General features: G+C 56.4%; 5 protein-coding genes across 5 annotated transcripts; 4 read left to right on the forward strand and 1 right to left on the reverse strand.

Annotated features, from left to right (window-relative positions):
- Nucleotides 1–666: 666 nt before the first annotated feature.
- CMQ_3079 (WD repeat protein) lies at nt 667–3,565 on the forward strand (the record flags this gene model as incomplete). The annotated part of the gene is made up of 4 exons (XM_014317157.1): nt 667–1,746; nt 2,104–2,271; nt 2,323–2,636; nt 2,719–3,565. 4 exons carry the CDS (start codon nt 667–669, stop codon nt 3,563–3,565), a joined length of 2,409 nt encoding a protein of 802 aa, XP_014172632.1.
- Nucleotides 3,566–3,961: 396 nt separating this feature from the next.
- Nucleotides 3,962–7,467, reverse strand: CMQ_2965 (serine/threonine-protein kinase; the record flags this gene model as incomplete). The annotated part of the gene is made up of 2 exons (XM_014317043.1): nt 3,962–6,982; nt 7,144–7,467. The coding sequence occupies 2 exons, from the start codon at nt 7,465–7,467 to the stop codon at nt 3,962–3,964; spliced, it is 3,345 nt and encodes a 1,114-aa protein (XP_014172518.1).
- A 776-nt stretch (nt 7,468–8,243) lies between these two features.
- Nucleotides 8,244–9,187, forward strand: CMQ_3165 (opa3 domain containing protein; the record flags this gene model as incomplete). The annotated part of the gene is made up of 2 exons (XM_014317243.1): nt 8,244–8,309; nt 8,399–9,187. 2 exons carry the CDS (start codon nt 8,244–8,246, stop codon nt 9,185–9,187), a joined length of 855 nt encoding a protein of 284 aa, XP_014172718.1.
- A 230-nt stretch (nt 9,188–9,417) lies between these two features.
- Nucleotides 9,418–10,182, forward strand: CMQ_2897 (uncharacterized protein; the record flags this gene model as incomplete). The annotated part of the gene is made up of 1 exon (XM_014316975.1): nt 9,418–10,182. One exon carries the CDS (start codon nt 9,418–9,420, stop codon nt 10,180–10,182), a length of 765 nt encoding a protein of 254 aa, XP_014172450.1.
- Nucleotides 10,183–14,088: 3,906 nt separating this feature from the next.
- On the forward strand, nt 14,089–14,658 carry CMQ_2994 (pro41 protein; the record flags this gene model as incomplete). Its single annotated transcript, XM_014317072.1, has 3 exons — nt 14,089–14,146; nt 14,211–14,527; nt 14,596–14,658. The coding sequence occupies 3 exons, from the start codon at nt 14,089–14,091 to the stop codon at nt 14,656–14,658; spliced, it is 438 nt and encodes a 145-aa protein (XP_014172547.1).
- Between the last annotated feature and the right edge of the window lie 528 nt (nt 14,659–15,186).

Consider the following 15,186-nt stretch of genomic DNA (forward strand, 5'->3'; position numbering starts at 1 on the left):
CCCCATAAGTGGCCCTGTCACATGTTCATCTTCCCATTCTCGTCCCTCCCTTGTTTGCTGTCTTCACGAACTGTACTGTGGTCTAGACTCGTACATGCAGATCAGGACCTACCTCGCCGCCTGCCTTTACCCAAGCCACAGCCTCTTCTTCACCCTTCATGTCCATCTGTTGTTGCGCGTGTGGGTAGCCCAGCCTTACCGAGACACTAACTCCAACCTCCTTTCTTCAGCACGCGGACCAGCCAATCACACATATTCTCTTTGGGCCCAAGCGAGGACCATATCGCGTCTCCAGGCCTTGGGCCGATCAGCAGGAAATCGCATCTCAGCCTCGATAACGATTGTGACATCTCGTGCAGATCTTGGCGCTTTGTCCGGCCGAAGCAGCAGCATTCGCAAGCACAACAGGCCAGCAAAAGTGTGGAAGCAATCGGGACCGTAAGTAACGTTAGTACCCTTGCTCGCGGGTAGTAGTCACAGTAGCAGTTACGCTAACGGACTAGCGAGTCTAGTCGTACTGGCCGATCTATTGTCACAGCCTAACCGACGTCTATTTCGAAGCCCCCCCTTGAGTCAACGTCCCAATCTCCTGGGTAACACACCTCTTCATCCGGCGGTATTGAAAAGTACATCGATTCTAGATATCACGTTGCGGACAACACCACGATGGCCGAAGCCGGCGGCTCTGGATCAATTCAAGTGGGGCAGAGCAGCACGCCGATAATTGTGGCGCCAGGTCCTTCCTTAGTGACGGCATCGGCCGACATAGGTTATGCAGAAGATGCACCGGCCGGCGGAGCGGTCGATGTGGACATGACCGATGCCAGCGGGGATGCTATTGTCTGCGTTCATTCCGCTGGCGCTTCTGATCCTCATGGTGATTCCTCAGCTCTTGAAACAGACGACGACCGGAATGAAGGCGGTGGAGATGGTGAAACCGGCCCTAGTACCTCTGGAATAACTGTCGACGATGTGACCGCCTGGCCTGCCGTGCACGCTCTAGCAACTATGGCACATGCGCCATCCCCAGGACTCACTGTGACTTTCGATGTAGACTCTTCCCAAGAGACAGCAAGCTTGGGGCCTAGCTCCGGTGAAGCTGCGGCAAACAGTGCGAGTGATATTTCAGGCGATCCTCCCGACACTTTCCCCGGTTCAGTCAGCGATCCCGGTGAGAATGAGGCCAGTCATGGCGGCGAGCTTCTGAATGAAGTACAGGGCCCATCATCTCAGAGTACGGTCGCCCAGTCCGTCCCTGCCAACCAGAGCCTCCCACAAGCGAGCCAGCCAGTGCATGCTCAAGTGGCACAAGATGAACCGGCACTTTCAACACAGGCGGTGCATCCAGTTCCAACCCAGGGCTCCAATAGTGGACCTTCTCCCTCCCAGCAGCAAAACATACACACTCTCGGCGCGTCCGCTCCATCTCTACAACCGGTGCAGGCACTCAGTCATGGGCAGACATCGCAGCCATTTGATAGTCAAGGCAACGATATACAAACATCACCCTACGGACATGTGCCAGACACAACCACAACAGCACAAAGCGGACTAGCCGATCAGGCGGTGTTCGATGACTTTTTTGCAGGTATAACCATGGAGATTGGCGTTACAGATGACCTTCAGATCACTGGAACAGCTAGTGTGCACTTTGTGTCGACGGCAATCGATGAACAAGTCGACGAAGAACCAAGCAGCCTCGCCACCGTCTCTACAGGCATCATCAACACTGTTGAGAGTGATGAAGTGAGCTTTGGAGAGGACTTTGAAGAGACATCATCAAAAGGAAGCTCCCCCATCAGGGCTAGAAGGAGGATTCGATGAGGATTCGGATTACGATGGGGGAGAGGTAGCACACGGCGCATTGCATGGCCACGGAGTCGCACATTTGTACGCCAACCAGCCAACACCCGCGGGAACGATACACCAGCCGTCGCCTGTTTCGAACACTACAGCTCATACGCCCCCCTTCCCCGCCTGAGCACCAATTTGTCATTCAGCAATCTATCACCGGCAAACCATAATCTCGGGCAATTCCTGACGCACTGGGCTGGGCAAACGAATCTTTCCAATCGGCCGTCTAGACGTAGCATTGATCGCCAGGTGAGCAAGCCGATCACATGCATCCGCAGCCAGGATCTGTATGGCGACCTGCACGACCTTCAGGGCATCAACTGGATTGCGATGGGGGTCACTCGCAAGCAGGCCCGCGACTTCCGGCTTCAATCTTTTCACAACTATGTGAGCTTGAAGGATTCTGACAAGGCTGCTGTAAGTGCCTTTACGGGTTCTATAATGCATGCCACTTCTGACAAACTGCAGGTTCGTCCCGATGACAAGATGCCGTGGAACTCGGAGTCGTACTTCCGATTTCGCAAGATGTACGTGAAAACGACAGTTCACCTGGCCCATTTCCAGCTGCGCAACCTATTGGCATGCACGACACGGTCGACCGCTTTCTATTCGCAATGTCGCGGCGTTGTGCGCAAGATCAACACTCTGACGGGGGCTGAGAGCGTAGCCATGCGATTCAATGAGCATTCGAACGTGCAGATCTCGACAATCGCGGCCGACCTGAACGTTCTAGTTGCCGGTGGTTTTTCTGGCGAATACTGCATCTCTGACCTCACTTCCGAGTATGTCGGAGCATATACAGGAAGCACACGCTCGGAAGGTACGGTCACCAGACACCCCAGCGGAATTTCCAATCACATCCAGGTGCACAGTTTCTACGCAACTCGTCGGGGCCGCTTGCCGGCCCTTTGCGTCCAACGACCTCAGCCTTCGGGTTCTGGATCTCAAGACGGGCAAGGTGATATCCGCGGTGCAATTTCCGTTTGCGGTGAACTGCACGGCCATCTCTCCAGACCGCCGTCTGCGTGTGGTGGTGGGCGACTCGCTCAACGCATACATCATTGCTGCGGAGCCGGAGCGCAGTTTAACGCGCCGAAACAACGCGCGACGGCCAGAAATGCTAAATGTGCTCGGGGGCCATAAGGACTATGGGTTCGCATGTGCATGGGCCCCCGATGGATACACGCTGGCAACGGGCAACCAGGACCGGACCATCAAGGTCTGGGATGCACGAAAATGGAACGACGCACAGGGCCAGTCGACACCGGTGGCCACACTCTTCACCGAGATGGCGGGTGTACGCAGCCTTCAGTTCTCGCCGGCCGGCTCTGGCAAGCGGGTGCTTGTGGCTGCGGAGGAGGCGGACTTTGTCAGCGTGATTGACGCGGAGTGTTTCCGGACAAGCCAGGGGCTGGATAGCTTTGGTGAGATCAGCGGCGTGTCTCTGACGAATACGGGACGAGATCTGCTGGTCCTCTGTTCGGACAGGACGCGTGGCGGGCTGCTGAAGTTTGAGCGGTGCGACACGGAGAACACGCTGGCCAACGGGGGCGGAGTGACTGGGCGCAACCAGGTGCTGGAGATGCGTCGGCCAGGTTGCAGCCAGCTGGACTGGCCGGGTCAACAGGATGAAGTTCCGCGGCGGGTGAAGCAGCGCACGAACCGTCTGCGTCTGCGGGCGGCTGCAGCCCTCGACATGGAGCCGTTTTAAGGGAGGGCAATCCTGTTTGTTTTCTTTTTGTTCTTGTTTTCTCTTGAACACCAATGATGACGTACGACGGATGACTGGATGGCTGCGTATATGGAGATTTGGAAATGCATGCAAGTATACCACATGCTGCTAGTTTCCGTTCCTTGGATATTTTTGATTATTATCTCTCCTTATTTCTGGACTAGGTAGCCGCCCACACATGGCTACGTGTGATGTGACGCCATGACGGGCACTGCAAGTGAACAGATGATGAATATATTGGATAGCACAATCATTAGAGACTCGAAACGGGAAGCATGACGGGAGACGCTCGCAATATGGACAAGACAGGCCACCAGAGGCAGGAGCAAGAAAAGAACAACATCAGATTAAGAGAAAGAAGCGGACAACGTCGGCCTACCGGCGGACCTCATCCAAATCGGGGCCCAGCTCGCCTGGCCGACGAGGATCGACCATGGCCGAGACGCGGACGTCGCCCAGACGGGCGCCGATGGTAACCCAGACGTGCTTGGAGGCCGGTACGGGGGTCGGGGTGACGGTGCCGGGAGCGAGCTTGGCGGTCTCGCGGGCGCCCATCCAGCGGAGACGGCCAGCGTGGCTCATATCGCTGTTGCCGAGGCCACGGCGCGACACCCACTCGCGCACAATGGAGCGGACGAACTCGACCTTGCGGCGGAAGTCGTTGGCAGCGGGGATGTTCTGCAGCTCAGGGCGGATGTTGGGCCTCCGACGCGAGGCAGCCGAGGCAGACGAAGGGACCGACGAGAAGTTGAGAAGGGTCTGCAGCGGATAAGAGAGCACGCTGCGACTGTCCAGGGCCTCCTCATCAACGAGGCCGGTGGCAGCGAGACGCTCGGCGGCGGCGGCCGGCAGGTGCCAAAAGTGGCAGCTGACGCCGGCAGCATCGAGCACCATCTTGGTGTGGTCAGGAAAGTTAAACTGCAGATGACCGTCACCAAAGACCCAGCAGCCGACATCGCCGAAGCGCTGGTAAAAGGTGACGACAGCATCGTCAGATGCCGACAACGGCTGGGATGACAAAGCCGACGAGGCCGACGAAGACGACGTCGAAGACGATGATGACGACGAGGACGATGATGGGTTCCGAGCATCGGCTGTGGCCTGGTTGCCCTCCAGCTCGCGGCCGTATGCCAGCATATAGTTGGCAAATTTCTTCCAGAGGACGATACGCTCGCGCTTGCGGTGGTCAAAGGCGTCGCGGCCAGCCGACAGCTTCCCAGCAGCTCCGGAACGCGAATCGACAGCGACACGGAAGCGCGAGGCATCGACACAGACGCGGCGCAGACCGCGCTCGCCGTTGTTCTCGTAAAAGCGGATGGCGCCTTCACCCTCGCCCTCGACGACATCGCCACTGCGGCGGCGACCCATGGGCACGATCTGCTGGCGGTCTGGATACGAGACGTCTTCGCGGCGCTGAATGTGGCGCTCGGCTCCACGGACCATCAGACACGACGGTGGCAGCTCGCTGGCTTCGCCGGGAACGTGGATGGCCCGCAAGATGCAGCCGACACTACCGTCGTTGAGGATGTAGCCGAGACCGAACTTGTTGGTGTAGTCGACCCATTTGACGACGATCTGTGGCGGCCCGGCCGTCTTGTCGCGTGCCGACACAAAGGCCATTGTGCGTGCGTTGAGTGCGCGGTCCAGTTCGGCCTGCAGCTTGTGCAGTCGAGCGAGCACCACGTCGGGCTCGCTGCCGGGCACCAGCTCTTGGCGCTCGTACGGGCTGAAGAGTGACAGTCGCGGCGGCCGCTCGATAGCCGTGACGTCATCGTCATCTGCTTCTGCTTCTGGCCGTGACTGGGTTTGCGGTTGTGATAGTGATTGTGGTTGTGGTTGTGGTTGTGGTTGCTGTTGTGGTTGTTGTGGTTTTGGTTGTTCCTGCTGTTGCTGCGTTGACCGGCTGGAAGCAGGTCGCAAAGCAGTCTTACGCTCGGGCACGGCCGAGGAAGAAGAGGAGGATGACGGGATCGACGAAGAAGACGACTTGCTGCCGGGCAGCACTGTCCGGTGCGAACGTGTTGTCAATGTGGTAGTGGTGGTGGTTGGGATTGTGGCGTTTGTGGCGTTTGTGGCGCTTGTGGCTGACGATTTCGCCGAGGCTGCAGCCTGCTCGCGGGCCTGCAATGACAACCCTTTGGCGACAGCGACGTCTCGTCGTGCAGAAACCCGGCCCTGCTGTCGCTGCTGGGCAGCAAAGCTTTGTGGTGGTGCTCGCAGGCCGGTCGAAGTGGCAGCATCATCAGCTGACGGTGCAGGTTTCCGTGACGAGGTGCCTGACAGAGACGCTGCTGGCGGGAGCCACTCGGCAACGGGCGGCTGTGCTTCGACCGGAGTGGACGCAGACGATGCTGCCGATGCAGACACAGCCAGAGACGGTCCTGCAGCAACTCGGGTGACGGAGGCTGAAGTGCTCCGGCTGCTGCCACCACTGCCGGCACGCAACAGCTGGGTCTCCTGCAACCAGGTCTCAAAGGGCCGATATACAACGTCATCAGCCAGCGGGATGGCTGGAGTCAGGCCGGCCTGTTCCTCAGCAGCCATCTCGCGCCACACCGGCTTCGACAGCAGCTTCGTCTTGGCCCACGGCCCAACGCCACACTCGACACACATGGCCTTGAGCGTATCGAGGTTCTGGGCCTGCACTCGTGGCGACGACGGGATGCGGTAGAAGCAATCACGCTCGGGCGGCAGGTCGCGCAGCCGCATTGTCATGTCCGCTGGTGTCGGCAGGTAGCCGGTCGTGAAGAACGGGTGCTCGATGATGGCGTCGGGATCCGGCCGCATGTGCGCCTCCTGCAGCATCGAGGCCACCACGTGCTTGGCGTCGCTACTGATCGGCCGCACCTCGGCGGCCGGCCACTCATAGTCGCGCTCCTTGGCTCGGCGGTAGATCTCGTCTGTCGTCGACGACTGGAAGGGCGGCTTCGACGTCAGCATCGCATACATGATGATGCCCAGGCTCCAGATGTCCACCATGTGGTCATGGCCCTGTCGGCCCTTCTCCAGGATCTCCGGCGCGATGTAGTTGGGCGTGCCACAGAGCGTCGTCCGTCGGATCGTCTGCATGTCGCGGCCCGTCACTAGCAGTGCTGCCAGCCCAAAGTCGCCGATCTTGGCGTTCATGTGCCGGTCCAGGAAGATGTTGCCCATCTTGAGATCACGGTGGATGATTCCCTTGGCGTGCATGTATTTGATCGCCCCGGCAATTTGCACTGCGTAAAATCGCACCTCCGCCTCCGTCACGCCTTTGCGTCGCTTCACCATGTCCATCAGCGAGCCGTTGGGGCATAGCTCCAGCACCAGGTACGTTGAGCTCTCAAACGAGAATGCCCGGAAGAACTGCACGATGTTGACGTGGCGCATCTTGGAGTGGATCTGCAGCTCTGTTTGGAACTGATGAATGTTAGTTCAGAGATCTCACACTTTGCTTCTCTCTCTCTCTCTCCTTCTCTCTTTCTCTCTCTCTTCTCTCTCTTCTCTCTCTTCTCTCTCTTCTCCCCTCTCTCTCTTCTCTCTCTTCTCTCTCTTCTCCCCTCTCTCCTTCACTCACTTACCTTTTTCCCCATCTTCGCCGGCATCTTGCTCTTCACAATCTTGAGCGCATACACCTTCTTCGTCCCCGCCAACACCCCCGAATAGCACACCGCAAAGCCGCCTTTGCCCAGCAGCTTGCCCACCTGATAAACCGCCCCGTCTCGCCGGTCGGCACTCGGTGGCTCCGTCACATTTGGTGGTGGCGGCGCTGGGTGCTCCTTGTCCTTGTTCGCCTTCAACTGCGCCACTGTCTTGGGCTTCAGCTCCATCGTCGTGGCACGCGGCCGTCGCGCATTGGCGTCCCTAGGCGACAGTGCCTCCACGTCGATGCCCTTCCCTGCCATCCCTTGTCTGTGCAGCCGTGTTGATGTCCACGCCGCCAAGCCTCACCATTCGCAGCTGTCGGTGGCGTCGGTGTGTCTGCTGCTCGCTGTACGGTATCTTCTCGTCGGTCAGGCTCGCCTGGCAAATACACACAAAACTGCGTGCGAAAAAGCACAGGCAAAAATTGCGGCAAATCGAACAGAAATGCCGAAAATCAGAAAGAAATGCTCACCGCTATTCGTACTTCCCGGTCCGACTACACGCGGCGGAAACAAGCAGGGCGCAAAAAGAACTGCAAAAACTGGCTATCGTGAAAGACGCTTCTGTGTGGTGCAATAATAGCGGGAAGAAAAGGAAACGAGAGCCAATGCCTGCAATGGCGCGTGCTTCGTTGTCAAACTGTGCTGTTCGTTGCTTAGCAACAGCTTCCTCCCCTATTGGGAACGCCACCAGCGGGTCAATCTGTAATATATGATTGGCTGTCCCACTCTCCCGTTTTCGTCGCTTATGTAAGCGTCCCGCGGGCACTTTGAAATCGTCAACGCCAGACGTTCATCCGAGCAGCTGTAGTTGATGCATCTCTGCGCTCCAGGTGAGATATCTTTCCGCTTCGCTCTTCGTTCTCTCTCCCAAATGGCCTGCTTTGCCGGCCTACTCTGAGCGAACCTGACAACTGTTTAGGTGACCGCCGCCCGCCAATTACTCCCACCACCGCCGCCACTGCAGAATGCCACCCGACTCCGACCTCAAATAACAGCTGTCGTCGAATTCTCCGCCCGACGCAACCTCTGACGCGATGGTGCCTCTTCCGCTCTTCAAGCTTGCCGCGCTCTTTGTGCGGCATATTTCGAAGTATGGTGCAGTGCGTACTTGCCCGACAGAGGCTGGCCTTGCTTCGCTCCTCTGTTTCCTTTTTGCAAGCTGCAAAACCCCTTCTCTGACCCTGCCCAGAACCAAATCAAGATCCAGGCCCACGAGCACCAGCGCTTTCGCCGGCAGGCTGCCCGCTATGGCCAGGCCATCCACCAGCTCAACATGCGCCTCAACGTTGCCGTGTTACGAAATTACGACGCCGAGAAGCGGGCGCGCGAAAAGGCTGAAGCTGCCGAGGCTCCGACTGTCAAGACAAAGGAACAGGCTGAGCGTGAAGAGCGCCTGAAGCAGAAGGAGGCCGCTGACCGTGCAAAGTACGGCACCACGGCCAAGGAGGCACATCCGGCAACGGTCATAATGCGCACGAGCGATGCCAGTATCCCTGCTGCTTCTGCTGCTGCTGCCACTGCCACTTCCTCCACTTCCTCCTCCGCTGACAGCACCAGGGGTCCGACCCACTTCACCAGCGTCTGGAAGCGCAAGTTCCGAGCGCTGCCCGAAGCCAAGGCCGTCGACCTGTTTGCCGACGTCGTCGGTGCTGCCTTCATCCTCGTCATCGCCAGCGCCCTGGTCCTCTACGAGTACTACCGGTCGGCGTCCAAGCCCGACGCCAATCTCGCCAACCTCGAGCGCATCAAGGACCTCAACGGCCAGCTCACTGAACTGCGCGCTGCCGAAGATGAGCACGTCCCCGCCGAAAAGCTCCACGAGAGCCGCATCCTCGCCATGGAGGCGGCCCTGCGCAGCTACCGCGACCCTAAGACCAAGCAGCCGCTGCTGGCACCGGCACCCCCGCCAGAGGAAGACAAGGCAGATCTCAAGGACACTGTCGCCGAGCAGGCGGCGCAGTCTGCTGTCGTGGCATAATTTCAAGAGGAGATCGGAGGGCACTCGTCTCTATTGTTCTAAGCGAAATAGCGGTTAATGTCATAGACAAACACTTGGCGGGCCTGCTTCCGCGGGAAGGAGCGACTGTTGACAGAATAAAAGAAAACTATTAAGGACTCTCCCATTCGGCCAAACATGCTCTTTCAAGAAAAAGAAGCATCTCATCCACAGACAGGGTAAGTGCAAGAAGCCGGCGTCCTCTCTCCATCATGAGCCAACTGGCCGCTCCGACATTGTATGCGCAGTGCCAGCAACCGTCCCCGCCGCTGGCCCCCCCCCGAATGCTCTTCTGTGTCTCTTTGCAGGACCGCCCAGCCTGGGCCCCTGTAGTTCCGGTACTGCTCACCAGCCGAACTGAGCCGAGGTGGCAGAAGGCACGCCTGGGCTCCCATGACCTGGCAGTGTGTATGCAATTTCAGAAGACGTCCTCGCAACGAGTGTCATCATCTTCATCTGCTACGGCTCCGCCTTCAGACATCTTCCGCTTCTTTCTTGTTGCACCCGAGGACGTCGGGCAACTGGGAATAACAAAGCGCCTGCAGCGGCTGTGCCAACGCAAGAGCGGATTGGGCCGGGCTGTCGTCTTCCTGCTGCAGGCTAAGAACGCCAGTGACGGTGATAGCAGCGACCGTGCCAGCATGGCCGCATACCAGCAGCTACAAATAGAGTATGTATCTATGCGTGTGAGAGACAAGGAGAAGACCGCTTACCTGATGGCACAGTCTCTTGGGGATGGGCCTACCGATCTTGCCACTGACTTCAGCAAACGCACTGCCAGCCTTGCTGGCCGCATTTTGCAGCCAGATATGCAGCGGTCAGCCGCCGGAGTCGAAGTAGTCTTGGGAGCCGATGGCGCAGAATGGCGACATCCACTCGGAAGCTACGTCAGCAGCTCTACGAGTACGACGTCTTCTCATAGTCTCTTCACCACAGGCGCTCTTCTTACCGCGAGGGATCGATTACGAAACAATTAAGTGGGAAGAGACGGCCGCATACGGAGCCTGTGGGCCTGGGCTTAGACCCTGGCTTGCCGCCTGGTGGCCCTGCTGACGGATTGCAAGCGTGCAGATGTCCTGTATTAGATGGCATGTATCTTACTTTGCAGACAGCCAGGATTGCAAGGCGCCTTAGCAGACATAGCCAATGGTGAAGTGATGAAACAAAGAGGGCAGGCTGGGGGCCTGGCTGTGCTTTACTATGTAGGGCGCTGATTTGCAGCGTGACTCGTGCATTACATCAGGGGTGGCGGTTCGCAAGCGCTGACCAGAAGAGAGAACAATAGGAATCTGTTTCTCGTTACAATATATTTCTAGAAGACGAAACCAGCAGTGAGCGGTAAACCAGGCCGACTGACTCGCTCAATGGCAAAACGTGGTGAGAAAGGGGAAATGAGGACAAATAGAGGACTGCATACTATGAACAGCCACCGTTATCTGTGACAGACGACAACATGCGCATGCAGTCATCACATATTATCTTACGCCCTCGCCGACCAGATATGAGTTGTGCTCTCCAATGGAGGAGTATTGCTATACTACGGGGTATGTACGAGTACGTCGTATCGTCGCGGACGGTGTGTTCCGGAAAGAGTTGACCTATCCCGGAGTCACCTTGCAGTCACCTCATAGACCGCTTCTCGGCACTGGTCGCGGTGAAGACCTCACACATCACGCAGGTATTGCCTGATAAGGTCAAAGATTATAGGCAAGACTCCACATTAGCGGTGATGTGATGAAGAGACCTCGACCCACGGACTGGGAATGTGATAAGATCATCCTGCTTTTTGCGCCAGACTATGGCTTTTCCAAGAAAGACGGACATTACGAGTGCCCGTATATGCGTCTTTACACGTACACATGGCAAAAGCACTGATGAACGACAGAGTGACGCTGTTGTGGGTAGCTGGGGGCCGAAAACCAACCCGGAGCAGACCGCGGGCTGGGTGGGTGACCTGTTTGAAATGAAAAGGCAACAAGGAGTCCGGGTGGTTGGAAATCCCCTATGCTGTGTTGCTATTTCTGGTGACGAGATCACGGCCACAAGCGTGGTTTTAGTGGGTCGCTTTTTGGGCCGGTCTCTCGATCAAACCAATAAGCAGCAGAGTGCAACCGCCAACACTAAAGTGTGGGGTATGAGGGAAAGAACGAGAGCGCCTACATACAGTCTTCGTAGTCGTACTACTCAAACTCGTCCGTGATGCTTGCGTAGAAGCGGCGGTGAGGCGCAAAGACAAGGATGTGGAGGAGTAAGGGAAGAGCAAAGAACGTAGAAAAAAGAAAAGCCGGGACGGTCTTGTCTCACGGCACACAATCTCACTACATAGTAGGTGCCTGAAATTGATTTTCGTGGTGGTGTGAACAACGAGGCGGGAACAGCTGGCCGGTCGAATAGTACGGCATGGAAGTCTTCAAAGGATTTTGCAAGAAGGCCCTTGCGGAGTAGGGCGGTGCGGCTCGGAGATGCAGTGAGATGCAGCACAACACCCTCACAGATGTGCACTTATCGCATTATGCGGTATAGCATGCGTCTAGACGAGCATCGTGAGTGCCACCTTACAGCTCCTGCAGCCGACGGTTCCTGTCAGGAACGGCCCTCTGATAGGCGCTCCCCTATGACCATATAGCCACGTGATGTCGATTGGATGACACTGCCTTTGTTGGAATATCAAATTACGAGCGTGATTAACAGTCTACGTCGTACGTCGTATGTATCCCCTCACCTTGATCGTCTTCGCAGTCGCCATGGGCTCGATTGAGCGCCGTTGCCCCGCTGTGACGAAAGGCCCGGCAAGCAAACTCGAGCGTCAAGCACTAGGACGGGTTTGGCCAAGAGCAGCAGCCCCCTGTCCCTTTTTCTTCCTCCCTGGTGCTCCGCTAAATACGGACCACGCTAAGAACGTGCTTCCAAACCTCGCTTGCTTCAGGGCACCTGCCCGCCGTCAGAGAAGGCCGTGGGTGTTTGAAGGGGTCGGAAGGGAAAGAAAGGCCAAAACACGAGCAGAGGAAGGAAGCAACGGCGCGAAAGTCTCGAAGCGCCAGCCGGAAGGCGCGAACAAGATCACTGTCGTTATGGCTTGCGCGCCCGCAATCAAACATCCAATCCAATCAGCATCCCAAACTATCAACAAAATATCACAGAGGGCACATTGGGAGCTCGAAACATCCCGGCTCCATAGACCGCGTGATTGAAGCATCTCCTCGAACGTTGTGCCGATGCTCGGTGCCACTGCCACGGACAATTCCCCTCTCTTTCTCCCCACTGGCAAGATTCCACGGCCGCTAAAATGGAGATACTACCTCTCGTGTGCCCAGGGTTGGTGCAGAAAGAATCTGCTTGTAAGGGTTCCGCACAGGTCGCTAATGTACGACGAGTATGTGCTACATAAAACCATCTCAGTATATGAACCCCGGTCGGTAAGCTGCCAACATATACCCTACAGCCAATCAAGACCCCCCAAACAGCAGCGCCGACTTCTAACCGCCTGCATCGCCCAGCTCACTTCGCCAATCACACCCGCAAACACTTCTCTCTAGCTTCGCCAGCTCGCCGGCATGACGAGGAGGCCCGTCATGGGACTCGCCCGCCATTCAGCCCAGCCCAGCCGCGGCCACGGCCTCGTTTCTGTAATGCGTCCTCGGCGGCGGCGGCTGTCCATCGACTAACCCTTCTGTTCCGTTGAAGCATGGCCAAAATGCTACAAAGTCTCCGTCTTCCCAAACTTACAACCCCTTCCCCCCCCTGCTCTCTCCCCTCCTCTCTCCCATCCGCCCCCATGCCGGCTGTCAAACCCGAACTGTGTTTCCAAACTCAAGGTTAAAACTCTTTAACTCTTTTCTCGCCTTCCTCCCTGTTTCCGCTACGACTCTCTGCCGTCTGATCGCCACTTTCGAACAGGCTTCTCCTTCATGCAATCGAGCCACTCTTTGCGCCATCCACAATCCGCCAAGACCGCTTCGCCCAGGCTTGCCGTCTCGCCGGTCCTCCCCTTCGCCGCCCCCTCTCCTAATTTCCTTACCGGCGGATCTCGACCCATATCTCTGAACAAAGAAGCATACCGCAGAGCTGCTGCACACCCTCTTCCGGCCCGCAATCAGAGACAGTAGCTGCCTCATGCCGCTCGGATGCCAGAGTTCGCGATAGATCAACTCTACCGCACCTGGATCGGCAACGAACAAGTGCCAAATCGAAGAAACAAGCACGCAACCAAGTCCCGTCGTGTCTGCTCTAGCAGCTGCCATCTCAAGTTCATCGAACCACCAAACACCAATCTGTCGTCCCACACAGCTGTTTGATACTCGCTTCCGGCCTTGGGTGCTGCCCTTGGGGCACGTCTACCTCCAGGCCATTTCCCAAGCATCCACTGCGTCCACCACACCCTCCACCATTACGACCACTGCTCCATTAAAGCACCCACCCGGAGCCTCAGCGACCCGCCCAGCAAAATACCCTTAATCACCTACTCCTTACTCCCGTAGTGTCCTCCGTCTCACCCCTTCCTCTTTCTCTTCTCTTCTTTCTTTTCTTCTCAGCTGCTGTGCACTCGATCTGTCGATAGCTTTCTTTCACATCGACACTGGTTGTTGTTCCTTCTTTTCGCCTTCCCTATCAGGTCTGGATACCTGACATTATTCTTTTCGACTTCGACTTCTTGACCGTTCGTTTTTGTACCGATTTTTCTTATTCTCCTCTCGTTTCAGCCGCTTGGGTTCGGTTTTGTTTCTTTGGGAAGACAGCAAACAGGGACAGTCGAAACCTGAGATCAAAATTGCCAACGAGCGGAATCTACGAAAGGAACCCAAACTTGATACCCCGGAAGACGACTCCGACACTTTTTTAAAGCAACACCACCGTCCACCCAAGTCCACAGCGCACCCGGAATCATGGGCCGTCTTATTAAGAACCACTGGGCACGGCTCATCGTCATGAGTGCAGCGGCCTGTACGTTCCTCCCAACATGTTATTTCGACTTGCATATTACCTCTTCGTACTGACTCCGTCTTAGACCAGATTGCTGCCGCAATTGAGTGCTTCTTCTGGCCAAAGATCCTCTGGGACTTTCTCACCAGAGCACTTGACCCGGCCATCAAGCCCTTTCCCACTCTGCAGATAATAAACGTGCTCATGGGCTTAGCCGTATTAGCTTGGGAGTGGCCGCTGGGCGCCATAGCTGGTAGCGTCATGCACCGCAGCATCGATTTGCGTCTGGCCTTGCTCCCATTGACAGCCCTTCTTGCTGTGCTGTTGTACCAGGGCACAAATGCGGCTCTATACTACCTCATCGGCATGGGAGTATACTTCTGGGCCTTCAGCGAAGGAGAGGTAAGCAACAACAGCCCTAGTGGTCTAGCAGTTACAAACGGCAAGTTCAAAGCTGACTTCTAATGCAGATGATCTGTGCCAAACCCTGGACATTGCCACAGCGGGGGACCTCTGGTGCGAGCCGTGTGTAAGAAGATCGACCAAATGCCGTCCATCTGCAACTACTCGTCTCTTCATCTATTCTCTTACTGTTTCGACCCGGCTGCTCGCCTGCCTTCGCCCTTCTGATGCCATTTTTCATAGCACAGACATGGGATAAGTGCTTCCGGGCGGTCTGGAAGAGGAAGATCAACACCGCCACCGCTTCAGTCTCGACTAATGTGCCGTCAAAGCCTAGTCGAGACTGCCTGCATTTTCTTATATACGTGTACTACCAACAAAAAAAACCCTCAAGCGAGCCAGCTTTTTTTCATTGAAATTATTTTATTATCTACCAGTTTTATTGATGTAAGATGGGATAGCGCCGCTGATTATTTCCATTGCCTGTTTTGTTCCTTATCATGTCCTGTCTCGTTGCAGAAGTACCAAAAAGTGCGGTCGAGCCGCGTGAGGAAAAGCAGGGCAGTTCTTAACGATTGTCGACGACCTCTGTGCAAGCAAATGCGTCTTTTTGCACATCAATAGCATATAGCATCAGCGATTTTTTACTTTAGACAATA

This window comes from Grosmannia clavigera, assembly GCF_000143105.1.
Source record: "Grosmannia clavigera kw1407 unplaced genomic scaffold GCSC_144, whole genome shotgun sequence".
In the NCBI taxonomy this organism is placed as follows: domain Eukaryota; kingdom Fungi; phylum Ascomycota; class Sordariomycetes; order Ophiostomatales; family Ophiostomataceae; genus Leptographium; species Leptographium clavigerum.